This window comes from Bos grunniens, chromosome 9 (genome assembly GCF_055505025.1).
Source record: "Bos grunniens cultivar Pamir isolate PY7600 chromosome 9, Bosgru_T2T1.0, whole genome shotgun sequence".
Taxonomy (NCBI): Eukaryota; Metazoa; Chordata; class Mammalia; order Artiodactyla; family Bovidae; genus Bos; species Bos grunniens.
The window spans coordinates 74,034,749-74,050,753 of record NC_141173.1 but is presented as its reverse complement, the minus strand read 5'-3'; the positions used below and the strand labels follow the sequence as shown (position 1 = coordinate 74,050,753).

Sequence of the window (16,005 nt, the reverse complement as noted above, 5' to 3'; positions counted from 1 at the left end):
CTTACCCAAAGACAAAATCTTGTGTTTTGCCACATCCTTTTAGGATTTTCCTTATGCATTTTTATTCTTTATGTTAGTAAGGTTTGTACAGACAAGTTTACATACAATTTTGTATGCTGTGTTTTCCCTGTCTTCATTTTCTGCCTACTTGCACACATCTTTAAAAGTGGAGTCAATTTTTAATCCCAGTTTGATTCAGAGAATACTTTAAAAATGTTTATTAAAAATTATAAACTTTAAAACAAATTAATGTTACAGTGTTTTCACATCTTTGTAGGTCCTGTTTAAATTTGAAATTACTTAACACAATCAGCAGATAAATAAGCTTATTTTCTTAAAATGTCCCTGGTAATACCTCTCATGTTTAGTTATAGATTTTATATGAAACAAACAAACCTGGGTTGTTTTTAATTGAATTTAAGAATATTACTTCCTAGAGAACAGTTTTTCATTATCTAGTATCCTTTTTGATGTGGTTAATAGTATTAAAATGTTCAAACATTTTAGAGGTTTAATGATATATATATGTGGGGAAGTGGAGAAGGCAATGGCACCCCACTCCAGTACTCTTGCTTGGAAAATCCCATGGACGGAGGAGCCTGGTAGGCTGTAGTCCATGGGGTCGCTAAGAGTCGAACACGACTGAGCGACTTCACTTTCACTTTTCACTTTCATGCATTGGAAAAGGAAATGGCAACCCACTCCAGTGTTCTTGCCTGGAGAATCCCAGGGACGGGGGAGCCTGGTGGGCTGTCGTCTCTGGGGTCGCACAGAGTTGGACATGACTGAAGCGACTTAGCAGCAGCAGCATATGTGGGGAAGAGATTCTCACTGAACAGGCTAAGTAGTTATTTTTAAAAATTGTGTGAGGGCAACAGTAAAAGGTCATCTGAACTAATTTCCTGACTTGAGACATCTTCAAACATTTTTAGTTATGAACCTGAAACCAGTCAACAAAAGGTAGATTGATATAATCTGCAAAGAATGTTAACCAGGGTTGGACAAATTGTGAACCTCACTTCTTCATCTATAAAATTAGTTTTACACTAGACAAGTCATTCACAGTAATTTTTCTTTTTTTTTTGCCCCAGGACACCTGAAATGTACCACTTTCTTGTCAGGATCGGTACCTGTCAGTGACAATACTTTTCAAAGGGGAAGAGGGCAAGAATGTGCTTGCACCTACCTTCTCCTCGCAAGCTGAGAATCACTGAGTCAGGGAACCTATTACTTCTTTCCATACATAAGATTATGTAATCTTAGTGAATATTCGAGTGCTTAGTATATATTAGGCCACTGGACTTGCTCTTGTGGAAAAGAAATTTAAAAATATCCTTCTGGAGCTCAGAGGTTAGTTGCAGAGGTAAGGCATATACTTATACTGATAGATGATAAATGATATATGCTACATGAAGATTTACAATAAAGGTTTTTTATTTCAAGTCATATCACTTTGGTCTGGAATTATCATTTTTAAGAATTTGGGATTATTGTGTGTGACCTAAATTTGATAGCATTATGCTATAATGTATGTTTTAGACCCTAAATATCCCATTCCCCACCTAAAATGAGCATAAGCAAAAGGTTAAGAAGATTGTATCCAGATGTTTGTTATTAGAGGCAGACTAGCGTACCCTTCTAGTTTCCCACTGAAAATTAAAATGCTACTAATTGGAAACATCTATGTTAAGCTGAGAAAGATTTAAATTCTAGGCTCTATATTAGCAGATTTTGAAATGGCAAATAGTAAATGAAATCAGAATTACTAATTTAACATGATCAGAAGTATCTAAGTAGATAACTAAAATCAGAAAATTGTAAACTACCGCACAATTGCACTCATCTCACATGCTAGTAATGCTCAAAATTCTCCAAGCCAGGCTCCAGCAATATGTGAACCGTGAACTTCCAGATGTTCAAGCTGGTTTTAGAAAAGGCAGAGGAACCAGAGACCAAATTGCCAACATCCGCTGGATCATCAAAAAAGCAAGAGAGTTCCAGAAAAACATCTATTTCTGCTTTGTTGACTATGCCCAAACCTTTGACTGTGTGGATCACAGTAAACTGTGGAAAATTCTGAAAGAGATGGGAATACCAGACCACCTGACCTGCCTCTTGAGAAATTTGTATGCAGGTCAGGAAGCAACAGTTAGAACTGGACATGGAACAATAGACTGGTTTCAAATAGGAAAGGAGTACATCAAGGCTGTATATTGTCACCCTGCTTATGTAACCTATATGCAGAGTACATCATGAGAAACACTGGGCTGGAAGAAGCACAAGCTGGAATCAAGATTGCTGGGAGAAATATCAATAACCTCAGATATGCAGATGACACCACCCTTATGGCAGAAAGTGAAGAGGAACTGAAAAGCCTCTTGATGAAGGTGAAAGAGAAGAATGAAAAAGTTGGCTTAAAACTAAACAGTTAGAAAATGAAGATCATGGCATCTGGTCCCATCACTTCATGAGAAATAGATGGGAAACAGTGGAAACAGTGTCAGACTTTATTTTTTTGGGCTCCAAAATCACTGCAGATGGTGACTGTAGCCATGAAATTAAAAGACGCTTACTCCTTGGAAGAAAAGTTATGACCAACCTAGATAGCATATTCAAAAGCAGAGACATTACTTTGCCAACAAAGGTCCGTCTAGTCAAGGCTATGGTTTTTCCTGTGGTCATGTATGGATGTGAGAGTTGGACTGTGAAGAAAGCTGAGCACCGAAGAATTGATGCCTTTGAACTGTGGTGTTGGAGAAGACTCTTGAGAGTCCCTTGGACTGCAAGGAGATCCAACCAGTCCATTCTGAAGGAGGTCAGCCCTGGGATTTCTTTGGAACGAATGATGCTAAAGCTGAAACTCCAGTATTTTGGCCACCTCATGCGAAGAGTTGACTCACTGGAAAAGACTCTGATGCTGGGAGGGATTGGGGGCAGGAGGAGAAGGGGATGACAGAGGATTAGATGGCTGGACGGCATCACTGACTTGATGGATGTGGGTCTGAGTGAACTCCGGGAGTTGGTGATGGATAGGGAGGCCTGGCGTGCTGCGATTCATGGGGTTGCAAAGAGTTGGACACGACTGAGCGACTGAACTGAACTGAGACAGAGCATTAAGATTTTACAGAGGTGCTTGACTTAGCAAGTTTTGTATATTTATTAACTTCAAAACAGATCTGATTTGGTTGCCTTGGGAAGTGTACTTCCATGAAGTTCTGAGGACGTGCAGTCAGAAACAGGGTGGAAAGGAGAGGGTGCCTGTGAAATATCCTGGAGAAAAATTCATTTATCAGGCATATGATCTTTCGAAATCCACTTAAGTTTTCACCTATAAAATGATGGACAGCACCAAATTATCTCTAATAATACAACCAGCAAATTTGCATGATTGTATGAACCTTAGTTCATGTAAGGACTGTACGAGGAATGTGAGTGCTTCTTTTCTCCCTTTATTAGCGTACATTCATTGGACCTTCACTACCTTCTCATTTCACTTTCTGTAAGTTATTTCATCCATTCCCAGATCTCAATTTACTTGTGTTTTAATAGCGCTCTCATTCGGCTTTGCAAACTTGATTATCGAGCTTTCTTTTTTTTTTTTTTGTAATGACTATTTATTAATACATGTATCACAAATGTTCACAATATCAATGCATTCTTGTTGGCATGCGAGACAGAGGCATTTTTAAAGATCTTTTAAAAATATCTTGACTTTTGTTCCCCCTTCACACTCATTTTTAAATTGATTTTGATGAGGTCCTCGATGTCCGTAATGTCAATGCAAAGAAAAAATATAGAAAGAAGTAAAATAACACAATAGCAATTAATTGGGGAAAAACAGAAGTAATTATTTCCTTCACAGGAAGCAACAATACAGCTTTGTAACAGGGTTATACAGGTGGACTAAACCCTCTATATGTTCCCAGGCATGTACTCCATCTGTACTTGGTCCAACTGCAGCTCATTGTAGGTGACTGGTTCTCCACACCATCACTGGCCCTGCTGGGCCCTGCATGTAGTGTGGGAGGCTCCTGTTAGCCCTTGATCATGATTGATAAACGCTGCACACCCCCTAGATATAGATAAGCAGATAGCTATCTGTTCTTTTGGCTTAATCTCCTTTGGTTGGGTTTTCCCTTTTACTAAGGCTCTTTCCTACCTTCTTCAGGCTGCCTAGGCATGTAATACTTTGCAATTGTCCTTGAGGAGAAAAGGGCATGTGTCACGCACGAAGGAGATTATTGAGCTTTGGGTGGCCTCCTTACTCCTTGCTGTTACATGCCTGGGATTATCGAGCTTTCTATCCAATTTCTATTTGTCTTGAAAGAAAATATCAGATCCAGTGTGTTCTATATTCATATCTAATTTGGAGTCATAGGGATTAACGTGTATTTTCTGCCTCCCTAACATTTAATTCATCACCATATTTTGTTAATGTATTATCTTTCATGCTTGTCCCCTCTTATTTCATGTGCTCTGGTACTCAGCTATAGTCATAGCACTTGTGATCACCTGCAGTATTCTCTTTTCTTTGTTTATATTTTCTGTCAGCCTTGTCATTTTACAGGTCCATCACATCTAGAATGAAAGCTACCTGAAAACAGAGACTGTTAATCATCTTTGTGTCTCCAGTGCCACGTACATGATACAGTTTAACTTGGAAAAACTCTAAAGACCTGAGATGGTGTCTAAGCAGTTTTTAAAAAAAAACATGAAATAGGCAATCTCTCTATTTAGGAGGTAGTCCATTTAGAATGGACTGCTCTTAATTTTGCACTTGAATAAGAGACCATCCAAGAGAAGCAAGATCCTGACTAGTAGACTTCTTTTAGTTCTCTGTCATATATTTATTTGGTAATAGCAATCTACTTTTCCTTGCTAGAAAATTTGGCGGCTGTTCTTTCTCTTACTTTCTTACATACATTCAGGCAGCAAATGTCCCTAATTTTATCTTGTAATAGCTTTTAAATAACCCTTTCTCCATCTCCATCATTCTTAGGTCAGTTAATAGAATTTCTTACGCATGTCATTACAGCAGTTTTCTAACTGCTCTTCCGCAGTCTTTCCTCCACAATTCATTTTAATTCACAATATGGTATGTCTTAGCAATGTTGAAATTCTTTTAGTGGCTCTTATATTTCAAAATCAAGTTAAATACCTAAATATTACATGTGGTCTTAATGAGTTGCCAGTTTTTCTGTTCTTCTCACCCAGTTAATCTCTTATTTCCCAACCATGCTGATCTGCTGTCAGTCGTATGCATTGTGTCAGGTTCTGAGTCCCTATTCCTTATTTTTCCCTCCAAGATTCACTAGGAATCTTTTGAAGGAAACTTGTCTAATTCTTCCAATATAGTGGGTTAGGACCTTTCCTATGCATTGTCTTTGTGTCTCTTATAGCAGTTCATATTGTAATAATGTTTGTGTGGTATCTCTGTTAGACATAAAGTTTCTTGAGGCTATGCGTGTGTGCATGCTAAGTCACTTCAGTCGGCAACTTTTTGCGACCCTGTGGACCCAGTGGAGTGGGCTGCCATGCCCTTCTCCAGGGGGATCTTCCCAACACAAGGATCATACTCACCTCTCTTACATGTGCCTGCATTAACAGGCAGGTTCTTGACACTAGCGCCACCTAAGTATCATGTCTTTGATCTCTCTATTCTAGTACCTAGTAGAGAGAGTCACCCAACATTTCCCTCCTTTCTGTCATGAATTAATACATGATTGTTAAGAGATTAATTTGTGTCTATAGATTCAGTGTGGTATGAATCATTGAGTACTTAATATATGCCAGGTATTGCTCTAAACCCTTTACATGTGTTAACTCATTAAATTCTCTTAATCTATTAGATAGGTTTTAATATTGTTACCACTTTATAGACAAGGAAACTAGGCAGAGAGAGAAGTGAAGTGATTCACTTGAAGTCAGTCAGTAAAGTTTCAGGGCCTGGATTCAACCCAGACTACCTGGCAGCAGGTAGACTTCCCCCTTTACTATACTCTCAAGTGAGAGTCTACTGGAGGATTTTGACATGGGATGGTTATTGGCTGTATCATAAGTATTTAATTCTTTTGCTAGTAACTCTTTAGAGCAGTACTCAACCGGAGGTGATTTTGTCCCACAGCAGACATTTGGCTCTGTAGACATTTGGGGGATGCTGTTAAGCATTCTGTAATACACCGCTTCACCTTCAACAAAAAAATATCCTGTCCAAAATGTCAGTAGTTAAGAGTGAGAAATCCTGCTTTAGAAAATTTAAGAGTGTAGGATAGATTTTACCATGATTTTTTTTTTCAGCAATAAAAGATTCCACGTTCAAAGATGTTCCATTTATAATTCCCTTTAGTTTTCACCTTCATTCCTTTTAGGAATTTACTAGGAAATGATTTTGTTTGTTCACTTCAGCATTCAGCAAACATGTATAAGTGATATGCATTGTATCAAATACTTCAGTTGTAGAAATAGAAAAATTCAAAAGATTCAGTCCTTGCCCTCAGGAAGCCTTGGAACCTAACAAGGGGTTACTTAACACGAAAAGACAAAACTCTTGAGAATGTTACTTTCAACCTTACTGGAGCATTCTGAATATAAAGTAATCATTGGATGATTGATTGAGTGAACTTTGTACCTTTGTTTCAAAACATGAAATAGAAATCAAGAGCATCTCTGAAGAATAGTATAGAAATGAATTTTTAATGTTTTGAATGTTTTGATATATATGGTTTTCACTTAAACATTTTTAATTATAAAAGGTATATGTAGTCATTGTAGCATAGATGTATATAAATTTTGAGATGAAAAGTCCTTCCTCTTTCCTAATGTCGTCTCTCGAAGTAATCACTTTAAAAGTTCATTTACATTCTTGTAGACATTTTAATGCCAATAGCACAATGGTATAGCGTCTTTGCTGTATAATATTGCAGTTGCTTTTCCCATTGTACGGAAAGCCTCATGGTTTTCTTTCCGTACATGTAGGTTTACTATTTTTTCTGAAGCAAATTTTTTCTTTGTTTGGATGCATCATAATTTGTTAACCATTTCCTCATTGAGGTACATCTACAATCATTTTGCCATTACAAACAGCACCACAGTAAATAATCTTGTTTATATATTGTTTGCACAGTAGCGTTCGTATTTCTGTAGGACACATTTCCAGAATACAATGTATATAGTAAACTTTTTTATTTTTATCAAATAACCCTGCCAAAGGTTGTACTCTTGCCAGTGGTGTCAGATAGTGCTCTTTTCCCATTTTCCTTTGCAATGCTGGATGCTAATAAAAAAAGTAGAAATCCTACTTATTCCTCTGCTCCCTTTAACCGTATGCTCCCCTTCTTTTACCATCTCCTCTTTTCAGTCCTCCTCTCCCTTCTGTTCATCCCTCCCTACTCCATTTCCTCTGCCACACCTTTCTTTGAGTTGTGTATTTTGAACTGGTCTATTTATTGGTTTGTCTGGTGGGTCAGACAGTAAAGTGTCTTGCTTACAATGCGGGAGACCTGGATTCAATCCCTGGGTTGGGAAGATCCTTTGCAGAAGGAAATGGCAACCCACTCCAGTACTCTTGCCTGGAAAATCCCATGGACAGAGGAGCGTGGTGGGCTACAGTCCACGGGGTCGCAAAGAGTCGGACACGACTTCACTTTCACTTTCATTTATTGGTTTCTAGGAGCTCTTTATGTATATTAACCCCTTCTGTGTATTTCCTCACATACACTATGTTTGCTTGTGGTATCTTTTGGAAACATTTTAAAATTTTAATGTAAAATTTGTCAGTCTTCCTTACCTGAAAATTAAATATATTTTTATATTTTCTTTATGTTCATATCTTTAGTCATTAAGGAATTTATATATGATACACTGTAAACCTATGATAGGGTCTTTTTCCCAAATGGATAGCCAGTATTCCCAATACAATATTGGATATAACCCATTCTTTTCCTGCTGCTTTGAAACATTTCTTTGCATATGTTAAATTCCTACTTTTTTAGAGGACTGTGTATAACCTGTATTTTTGTTGTTGAGTCACTTAAGTCATGTCTGACTTGTGACCCCATGGACTATACCCAGTCTCCACTATCCATGGGATTTTTCAAGGCAGAAATGCTGGAGCATGTTTCCATTTCCTTCTCCAAGGGATCTTACTGACCTAGGGATCGAACCTGTGCCTCCTGCATTGGCAGCTGGATTCTTTACTGCTGAGCCATGAGGGAAGCCCCTTGTAACCTATATATTCCTATGTATTTTTCCATACATTTAATTCTTATTTTTATGTATCTTGAACATAAATATATTCCTATTGGTTCATTTGCAGGTGCTTTATTCTAATTCATCAGGCTGTTTTTGTGCCATTACCACATTTTAATTATTTCAGCTTTATGATTGATACCTGGTAGTTCCAGTCAACTATCATCATCTTTAAAAAATTTTATTGGTCATTCTCTAACATTACTCTTTCAGGTGAACATTAGCTTAGCATGTTTTCCCCCACAGTAGTCCCATTGGATTTTGTAATACCATGTCTTTTTTTTTTTAATGTACTCTTTAGACTGACTTGTATGTGTTATGTGCTAAGTCACTTCAGTTGTTTCTGACTCTTTGCAGTCCTATGGACTGTAGCCATTCAGGCTTCTCTGTCCATGGGGTTCTCTAGGCAAGAACACTGGAATCAGTTGCCATGCAATCCTCCAGGGGATCGTGCTGACCCAGGGATCGAACCCAGGTCTCTTATGTCTCCTGCATTGGCAGGTGGGTTCTTTACCAATGGCACCACCTGGGAAGACAATTAAGCAAATTAAAAAAAAAACACTAGGTTCAAGCCAAGTTGAGGTATAATTTTTGTGTTCCTGTTTATGACTAGGTACATGTTTATTCCAGCACTTTCTGACCTTACAATTGACTAAAATCACTTAAAAAAATAAAAGAGGTTAATGGGTACAGCAGTATCCAGTGAAACTAAAGATACTTGACAGTAAATATGTATTGACCATGAATTTCAGCAGTTATTTTTGATGTAGAAATTTTCTGGCAAGGATGTTCTATGAACGATGATGACATAATTCCAAAGAATAAGATCTGACAATTTTTTTTTAGTTGACAGTATTTTAAAATAGTTGGTATGCTTTTACGAATACAATATTTATTACAAAATTGTTGTCAGGTAGAGGGTTTAGGTGGGAGAAGGTAATGGCAATCCACTCCAGTGCTCTTGCCTGGAAAATCCCATGGACGGAGGAGCCTGGTAGGCTGCAGTCCATGGGGTCTCGAAGAGTCGGAACAGGACTGAGCGACTTCACTTTCCCTTTTCACTTTCATGCATTGGAGAAGGAAATGGCAACCCACTCCAGTGTTCGTGCCTGGAGAATCCCAGGGATGGGGGAGCCTGGTGAGCTGCTGTCTATGGGGTCGCACAGAGTCAGACACGACAAGTGACTTAGCAGCAGCAGCAGCAGCAGCAGAGGGTTTAGGTAATGATATCCTTATTTTGCCCATGGGATAAACTCAGTCTGTGGAGTATTTGATGACTCAGTCTAGGCTCAAGTTCATAAATTTTCTGGTGGCAGAGCCTTAGATTTCTAGCCATGCTAGACTAACTAGAATTGATTACTGCAAGGTGGAAGATACCTATAGAGTTTAAAGTGTCCTAGGAATGAAGAAGAGAATGCCTTATTAATGGCTAGGGGAAAGTTAAGGGATTATAAACAGATGAGACATGGCAGCATATTTTATGGAGAAATCATTATTACATATGTTTTTATGGTTTTTGTTTTACCTCTTCTTAATTTAGCTTTTCCCATTTTAAACAGTAATTATCCTCCCTAATTTAATATATTTATTTGTTTTACTCTCTACTTATTGCATGAGAAAATAGCCCTTGAAAATAAATCTATGAAAGATCTTTTTTTTTAAAGAACTCTTTCCTTCAAAGCTTCAGTGTTATATAGTCTTTAAAAATGTCTTTTGTCACTGCCCATTCTTTTTCAGAACTTTTGCCCCATTAACACTTAAAAATGACTTTTCTTGTGTTATTTTCCAGGTTCAGTCAAATCGCATTTCATTTGTTAAGTTGTTCCTAATTACTCAGATGCATACTTAGAATTCTGTTGCTTATTGTTTCTACAACTTAATCTCCACAGCTTTTATAATTGTCTCAGAATAGTGTATAAGCTCTTTAATCACCATGTGATACATATCCTTTTTTTTTTAATCTAGCTGTGTCACTGCCCAAGGTTCTATAATTTTGACAAAGCAACTGTTTTGAACCTTAGTTTCTCTAAAGTAGGAATAATTATACTCACTTTGCATGGTTGCTGTGAAGGTAAAAGAGAATATACAACCCCTGGCAGAAGAGCCTACATGAGCACACGTAGCAAGAGTCAGAATGGCTTCTAGAGCCCAGATCTCTAAGCATTAGGAGGTGGCTGGTGTTATGTGCAAGAGGTAGGTAGAAAGTAAACTGAGGTTATTGCCTGAAGAAGAGAACTAAGATCACTTGCAAAAGCAGTAGGGAGGAACTCATGGTTTGAAATTTTAAACCCTCAAGGGGAAGATGAGGGAATACAGTAAACATTTTACATTTATATGTGATGGATATATGTATCTCTTCTTGATCCATGACTGGTTATTTTAGTTACTAGTTCATTTCTGACCTGTGTCAGTAGATTTTACTTGTCATCAGCTTGATGCTAGTTATGAAGGGAACTGTGTAATGTGGTTGGATAAATGGAACCACATCACACTGCTGTTAATAACAGCTTAATAGAAAATGTATTGAGCATATGCTTTTATCGGTTACGGATAACATAAAATTGAATTAGCGTATTTCCAAAATAGGCGGAAGCAAGGTTCTCAAGGGGAGAGTTCTAGGGTTGGAATTACTGAACCCGCTGAAATAGCATGCAGAATTTTCTGTGCTGTGTATTTTTCTGTCAAAAGTGTCCCATTCTCATTAGCTTTTTCAAAGGGGTATCTGACCAAAATAAAAAGATTTATGAACCATTGCTTTAATGGTTGATATTCAGATTCATGTTTTTTTTTCCCTAAATAAGACTTTCATTTATATAACCAAATTTTTGAAATGCTGCATCTTTGGTTTGAGGTTTGATATCCTGTAGATAGAAATCGCCAGAAATGAAAAATATTTACTGCATTCCTAGAAATAGTCCTGGTAGCTCAGATAGTAAAGAATCTATGTGCAATGCAGGAGACCTGGATTTGATCCCTGGTTGGGAAGATCCCCTGGAGGAGGGAATGGATACCCACTCCAGTATTCTTACCTGGAGAATCCCTATGGATGGAAGAGTCTGGCAGGCTACAGTCCATGGGGTCGCAAAGAGTTGGACATGACTGAGTGACTAAGCACAGCCAGAAATAGTATGAGTTCATATTGTGACTTTTCTTTATGCTTAAAGACATTTTGTTTTATGAGCCAACTGATTTTTATAAAAGTCACCATTAAAGTATTTTAATGTACTAAATGTGTAAGTGAGTCAAGGGATTTTTTTATACACAAAATAGAAGGTATTAAAATTAGTTTTAATTATCTTAAGTTTTATATTCACTATATTCCCTAAAGTATACCTTAATAAGTATTTTATAATCAGGGGAAAAAAAAAGGCAGAAGTGGGAATTAACCTTGTCGTACTTGGATTGAGACATTTTTATGTATTCTGAGTCTTTTACTCTATTTTGACAGAGTCCAAAATCTGCTGTGCCTCTTTATCAGTCAGAGTGTTCTCCCCACCTACACACACCACTCCCTCATTCCCCCTCCCCCCGCCCCCCCATTATCATCATCATCATGCTCTCAGTTTCCTCCCTTTTAATTCACTCACCCCTTTCTAAGTTTGCTAGAATTTTGAAACTGCTTTTATCATGGAAATCAAACCCCTCCAGAGTTCTCAACCTGTTTTCCTGTGTTCATGTATATCCTCTCAAACTCCAAGGTCTAGAAAGTCAACTTTCTTTTCTTTTCTGCCATTTCCAACCATATTCCTTCACTCTCTTTCCCCCCTTAAATCCCGGCTCCTTTGAAGCTTCTGTCTTTTGCCCTAACCAGCCTTCACTGATGTCATCTCCTGAACAATGTCATAGTTACTATTCCTTGATCACTAAGACTTTGGCAGCTGATTTACAGTTTTCTTTTATGCCCTGAGCTCTTCATGATCATAGCTTGTGTATCCACGTGGGAAAACAAGTCCAGTGCTCTGAACTTGGCAGTTCCTTGACCAGCTCATTTCCAGGGACCTTCACCTTCCATCAGAAATTCACTGATGAATTCCCTCCCTTCAACTTCCTCTCCCTTCAAATCATGAAATCACGTGTCCCATTCTGACCACAACCACTTCGTTGTATTTCTTTTCATGAACTTTTCTTGACCTTTGGACCCCAACTTTCAATGCATCAGCACTCTTCCTTTATCGTTTTGTTTAATCCAGTTTAGAGTTCGTGATTTATAATTTCAGTAACTCCCCCCTTTTGTTGCCATTCAACCACCTTTTTTTCTTTGCTTGTTTTTTGTATCTGTTGAGTAGAAACCTACCTCTGAATGACGCAGTCAGTATCTTCTTTGTGCCTCTTCCTGAATGACTGAACATTGCTAGAAAAAGTCATATGGACAGGCAGATTGATTCCACTGCACATTCATTATTGCAAATCTTAAATGGGCAAATCTCAATTTTAAATACTGTAAATCTCAGTACTGTCCAACAGTTCCCCCATTTTGGTGTGTGTTCAACTCATTCTTTGTGCAAAAATTATTGAAAGCCTTATTTGCTTCACTAGTCTTTTAACTTTTCTCAGTCACCCTCAGTCTCACCAGATAACTAGTTGCTATGTTATGGAGAAAATAGGAACTAACTATTAGGAGTTTTCATCTTCTAGCTTCTCAACATACCAGTCTGGTTTCTATTGTAGTAAGAGTGCCTTTCCCCTATTTTAGTTTAGTTTCTACCTGTGCTTTATGACCCATCCCTTTCTGCATTGTCAGAAATTCTAAAACACCTGACATGATCTTTTTTCTTCTTGATACTTTGAACCAGGCCTTCTCAGTTTTGCTTTCTCCATCAGATGATCCCATATAACATTTTTGCTACCATTCTACCACATTCCTCCTGTTTCCAGTCAGATTTTTTTTAAGAGTCGTTGGTCCATATATCTACACAACTGCTTATCTAAGCCCTTGGGACCAGATTTGACTCAGAAATCAGAAGTTTTTGGATTTCAGAAAGCATTAACACCTGTGGTGTGATACCCCGATGGGATTTGGGGCAGCACCCTATGATCATCACATTGTTATTTCTGCACTGGACTGTGTGGCTTTTCACTTTAAGTGGAGTAAGTAAGGGCTGCAAAAAGCTTCACTTCAGTCCAGGTCAGGTTTTACTTCCAAACGAGTTAAAAAAAAAAAAAACCTTGATTTTTTTTTTTTTTTTAGAGCTTTTGGACTTTGGAATCATGCGTAAGAGATAGTGGACATGCACTTGCAGCTACTTCTGTTTTCTTACCTTCATTTTCTTTTTAACCCATTCTAACATTTCCTCCCCTCATGTCTCTCAAATGATTCTTGCTAACTCTACTAATGACCTTTATCTAAAGGGCTTGCGTCACTAGTGAATGTTTTCATTCGTCTCACTTGATTGAACAGCAGCCTCAGACTCTGGTGATGCCAAATCCCCTTAGCTTTGGGCACCATTCTCCCCTAGCCTTCCTCTGTCACCTTTTTGCAGGCCTTGTCCTTCCTCTTTCTTACTGTCCTCTTTCAATGATTAAAGGTTGCATTTCTTCCATGGCTTTGTCCTCAGAGCACTTGTTTTCTTCCTCAGTATTCTCTGCTGTGGTAATCTCACTTATGTCAGTGCCTTCAGCAACTAATTATGTGCTGATGAGTCACAAATATATACTCCAGCCCAGACTTCTTCTTTGAGAGCGACCATTTATCTTTTCCTCTATTTCCCTTCCCCCTCAGGTTCTTACATCATTTTCTGGGCTTCCAGTTGTGTTAGGACAAACATTGGGATCTTTGCTGTGACTTAAAGGCCCTGCATTGCCTGACCATCGCCTCCTTCTTTAGCTTCATTTTACTCTGCTCCCTCTCCCCTCTACTCTCACTCTCTGAAGACCATGGTGCCTCCTACAGTAGGGCCTTTATATATAAGCTGCTCTCTCTGTTTGAAATGTTCTTCTTTGTAGTTTATTCCTATTCATTTTTTTTTGCATCTTAACTCTTGTTTTCATGTGCCTTGTCACCAAATCATATATGGATTATAACACTAGTGACAGTTTTAATTTTACTTATATTTTTGTGATCAGTTAGTACATTTTCTCCACTAGACTATAAGCTTTCTCAGTACAAGGATTGTGTCTGCTTTTGTTCAACATTATATTTCTAGCATAATGCTTGGCATACAGTAGGTAGATAACAAATGTTTTGAATGAATTATATACATTAATTTACCTTTTCTAACTTTTAAACATAATTTATGTATATACACTTACCAGTGCAGCAGTGCAGTTTCTATAGTTTTATGTGGACAAAATCCTAATGGTACTCTTACTGAAAATAACAAAAGTTCATTGTAAAGAATTCCATGAATTAAATATATATATATTTAAAGGTTCAGATGCATAAAAGTCTTACTTTGACCTAGCTCATAATTTTATCTTCCTTCATGTTCTTAATTTTTCAATTTTGACCTCTTCCCCCGTATTCTATATAGATATCAAGTATCTATACTTGCGTGCTGCAGTCCATGGGGTCGCAAAGAGTCGGACACGACTGAGTGACTGAACAACAAATCAAGTATCTTACTAAGTCTAGTATTATGACCAAGTAAAATATATGCAGTGTATAGTACAATTCAGCAGACTCTTAACTTGCTCATCAGTTTGTAGGTATCATGATTAAAAATAGTTTAACCATCTGCTAACTGACTGAACAATTTTAGTATTGTGAAAGGGTGTGGTAGGAGAGAGAAAGAGATGGTCTAGGTATAATGTCAGAACGAGGCTCAGTGCAGAAACCACCTTGTGACCTCTTAATATTGAAACTTAAGAGTCAGTTCAAAATTAGGAAGAGATTTGGTGGAGGGTTAAGCGTAGAAGAGTCCTGACAAGAGGGGATTTCCCAGAACAGGGTGACAGAAGAATTTCTTTCAGCATTTTAATATTTCACTGAATTTTTTTAGAGGGAAAAAAATATGTTTAAAGATGTGATTCTGTGAAAATTGTCATAATACATATTTAATATACAATGTTTCTAGGAATCAACCTGAATTAATGAGCTTTTTATATTTTACTCTTTAATTAGGAAAATCAATAGATTCCCAGTCATCTCAAAGTGAATCTGAAATTGTGCCAAAAGTTACTAAGATGACTGTATCTGGAAAGAAGCAAACTATGGGATTTGAAGTGCCCAGGTAAGGTTTTTAACCCTTCCTCCTTTTTTTTGAATAAGTATTGTCTCCTTGTTAGACTATAAGAATCTATTTGAATTTTGCATAATATAATCATTGAAGTACAATAGGTCCTCAGTATGGCATAATGCAAAGAAAAGGGGATGAGAAATTAGGCTTGATTGTGAACTCATATGTATGTTAATCGCCCTCATTGTCAATTTCCTCATACAAATTATAGCTACTTTAATGTAAAAAGCCTATGATTTTATGAAATCTAGCACTGTGAGGTAGGGCATCCTTATGCCACTAGATGGCATAAACAAGCAGTGTTTGGGAATTAAATGTAGCTGGTGAATCATGCAATCATTAATTAGATTTTTTTACTATTATCATTAAACTCTTTTAGACTTTGATACTGAATAACATGGATCGGTATAACAAAGACAAAATATAAAATAAAGCATTCCTAGACTCGCAGATATCTAATGAGAAACGATAATAAGTCATACGTAGGTATTACTCATTTATTCTTTCTTTTCATAATCTTTAGAATTCTGTCAAGAGTTTCTATAGATGAGGAAAGTGGGTTACTTGAGACATAACAGCAGAG

The 16,005-nt window shown here is 37.4% G+C and overlaps 1 protein-coding gene across 8 annotated transcripts in view; it reads left to right on the top strand.

Annotated features, from left to right (window-relative positions):
- The window catches only part of HBS1L (HBS1 like translational GTPase), an 85,880-nt gene that overhangs the window by 40,468 nt on the left and 29,407 nt on the right, over positions 1-16,005 (top strand). For 6 of the 8 annotated variants that reach the window (XR_015132420.1, XR_015132418.1, XM_086316565.1 and 3 more), the window contains one exon: positions 15,308-15,416. Coding sequence is in view for 5 of the 8 variants with exons in the window: in XM_086316565.1 (XP_086172691.1) it covers positions 15,308-15,416 (109 nt within the window). In the remaining 3 variants the exon portion in view is untranslated. The remainder of the gene's footprint in view (positions 1-15,307; positions 15,417-16,005) is intronic. The other 2 variants (XR_015132419.1, XM_086316566.1) reach the window with 1 other exon arrangement.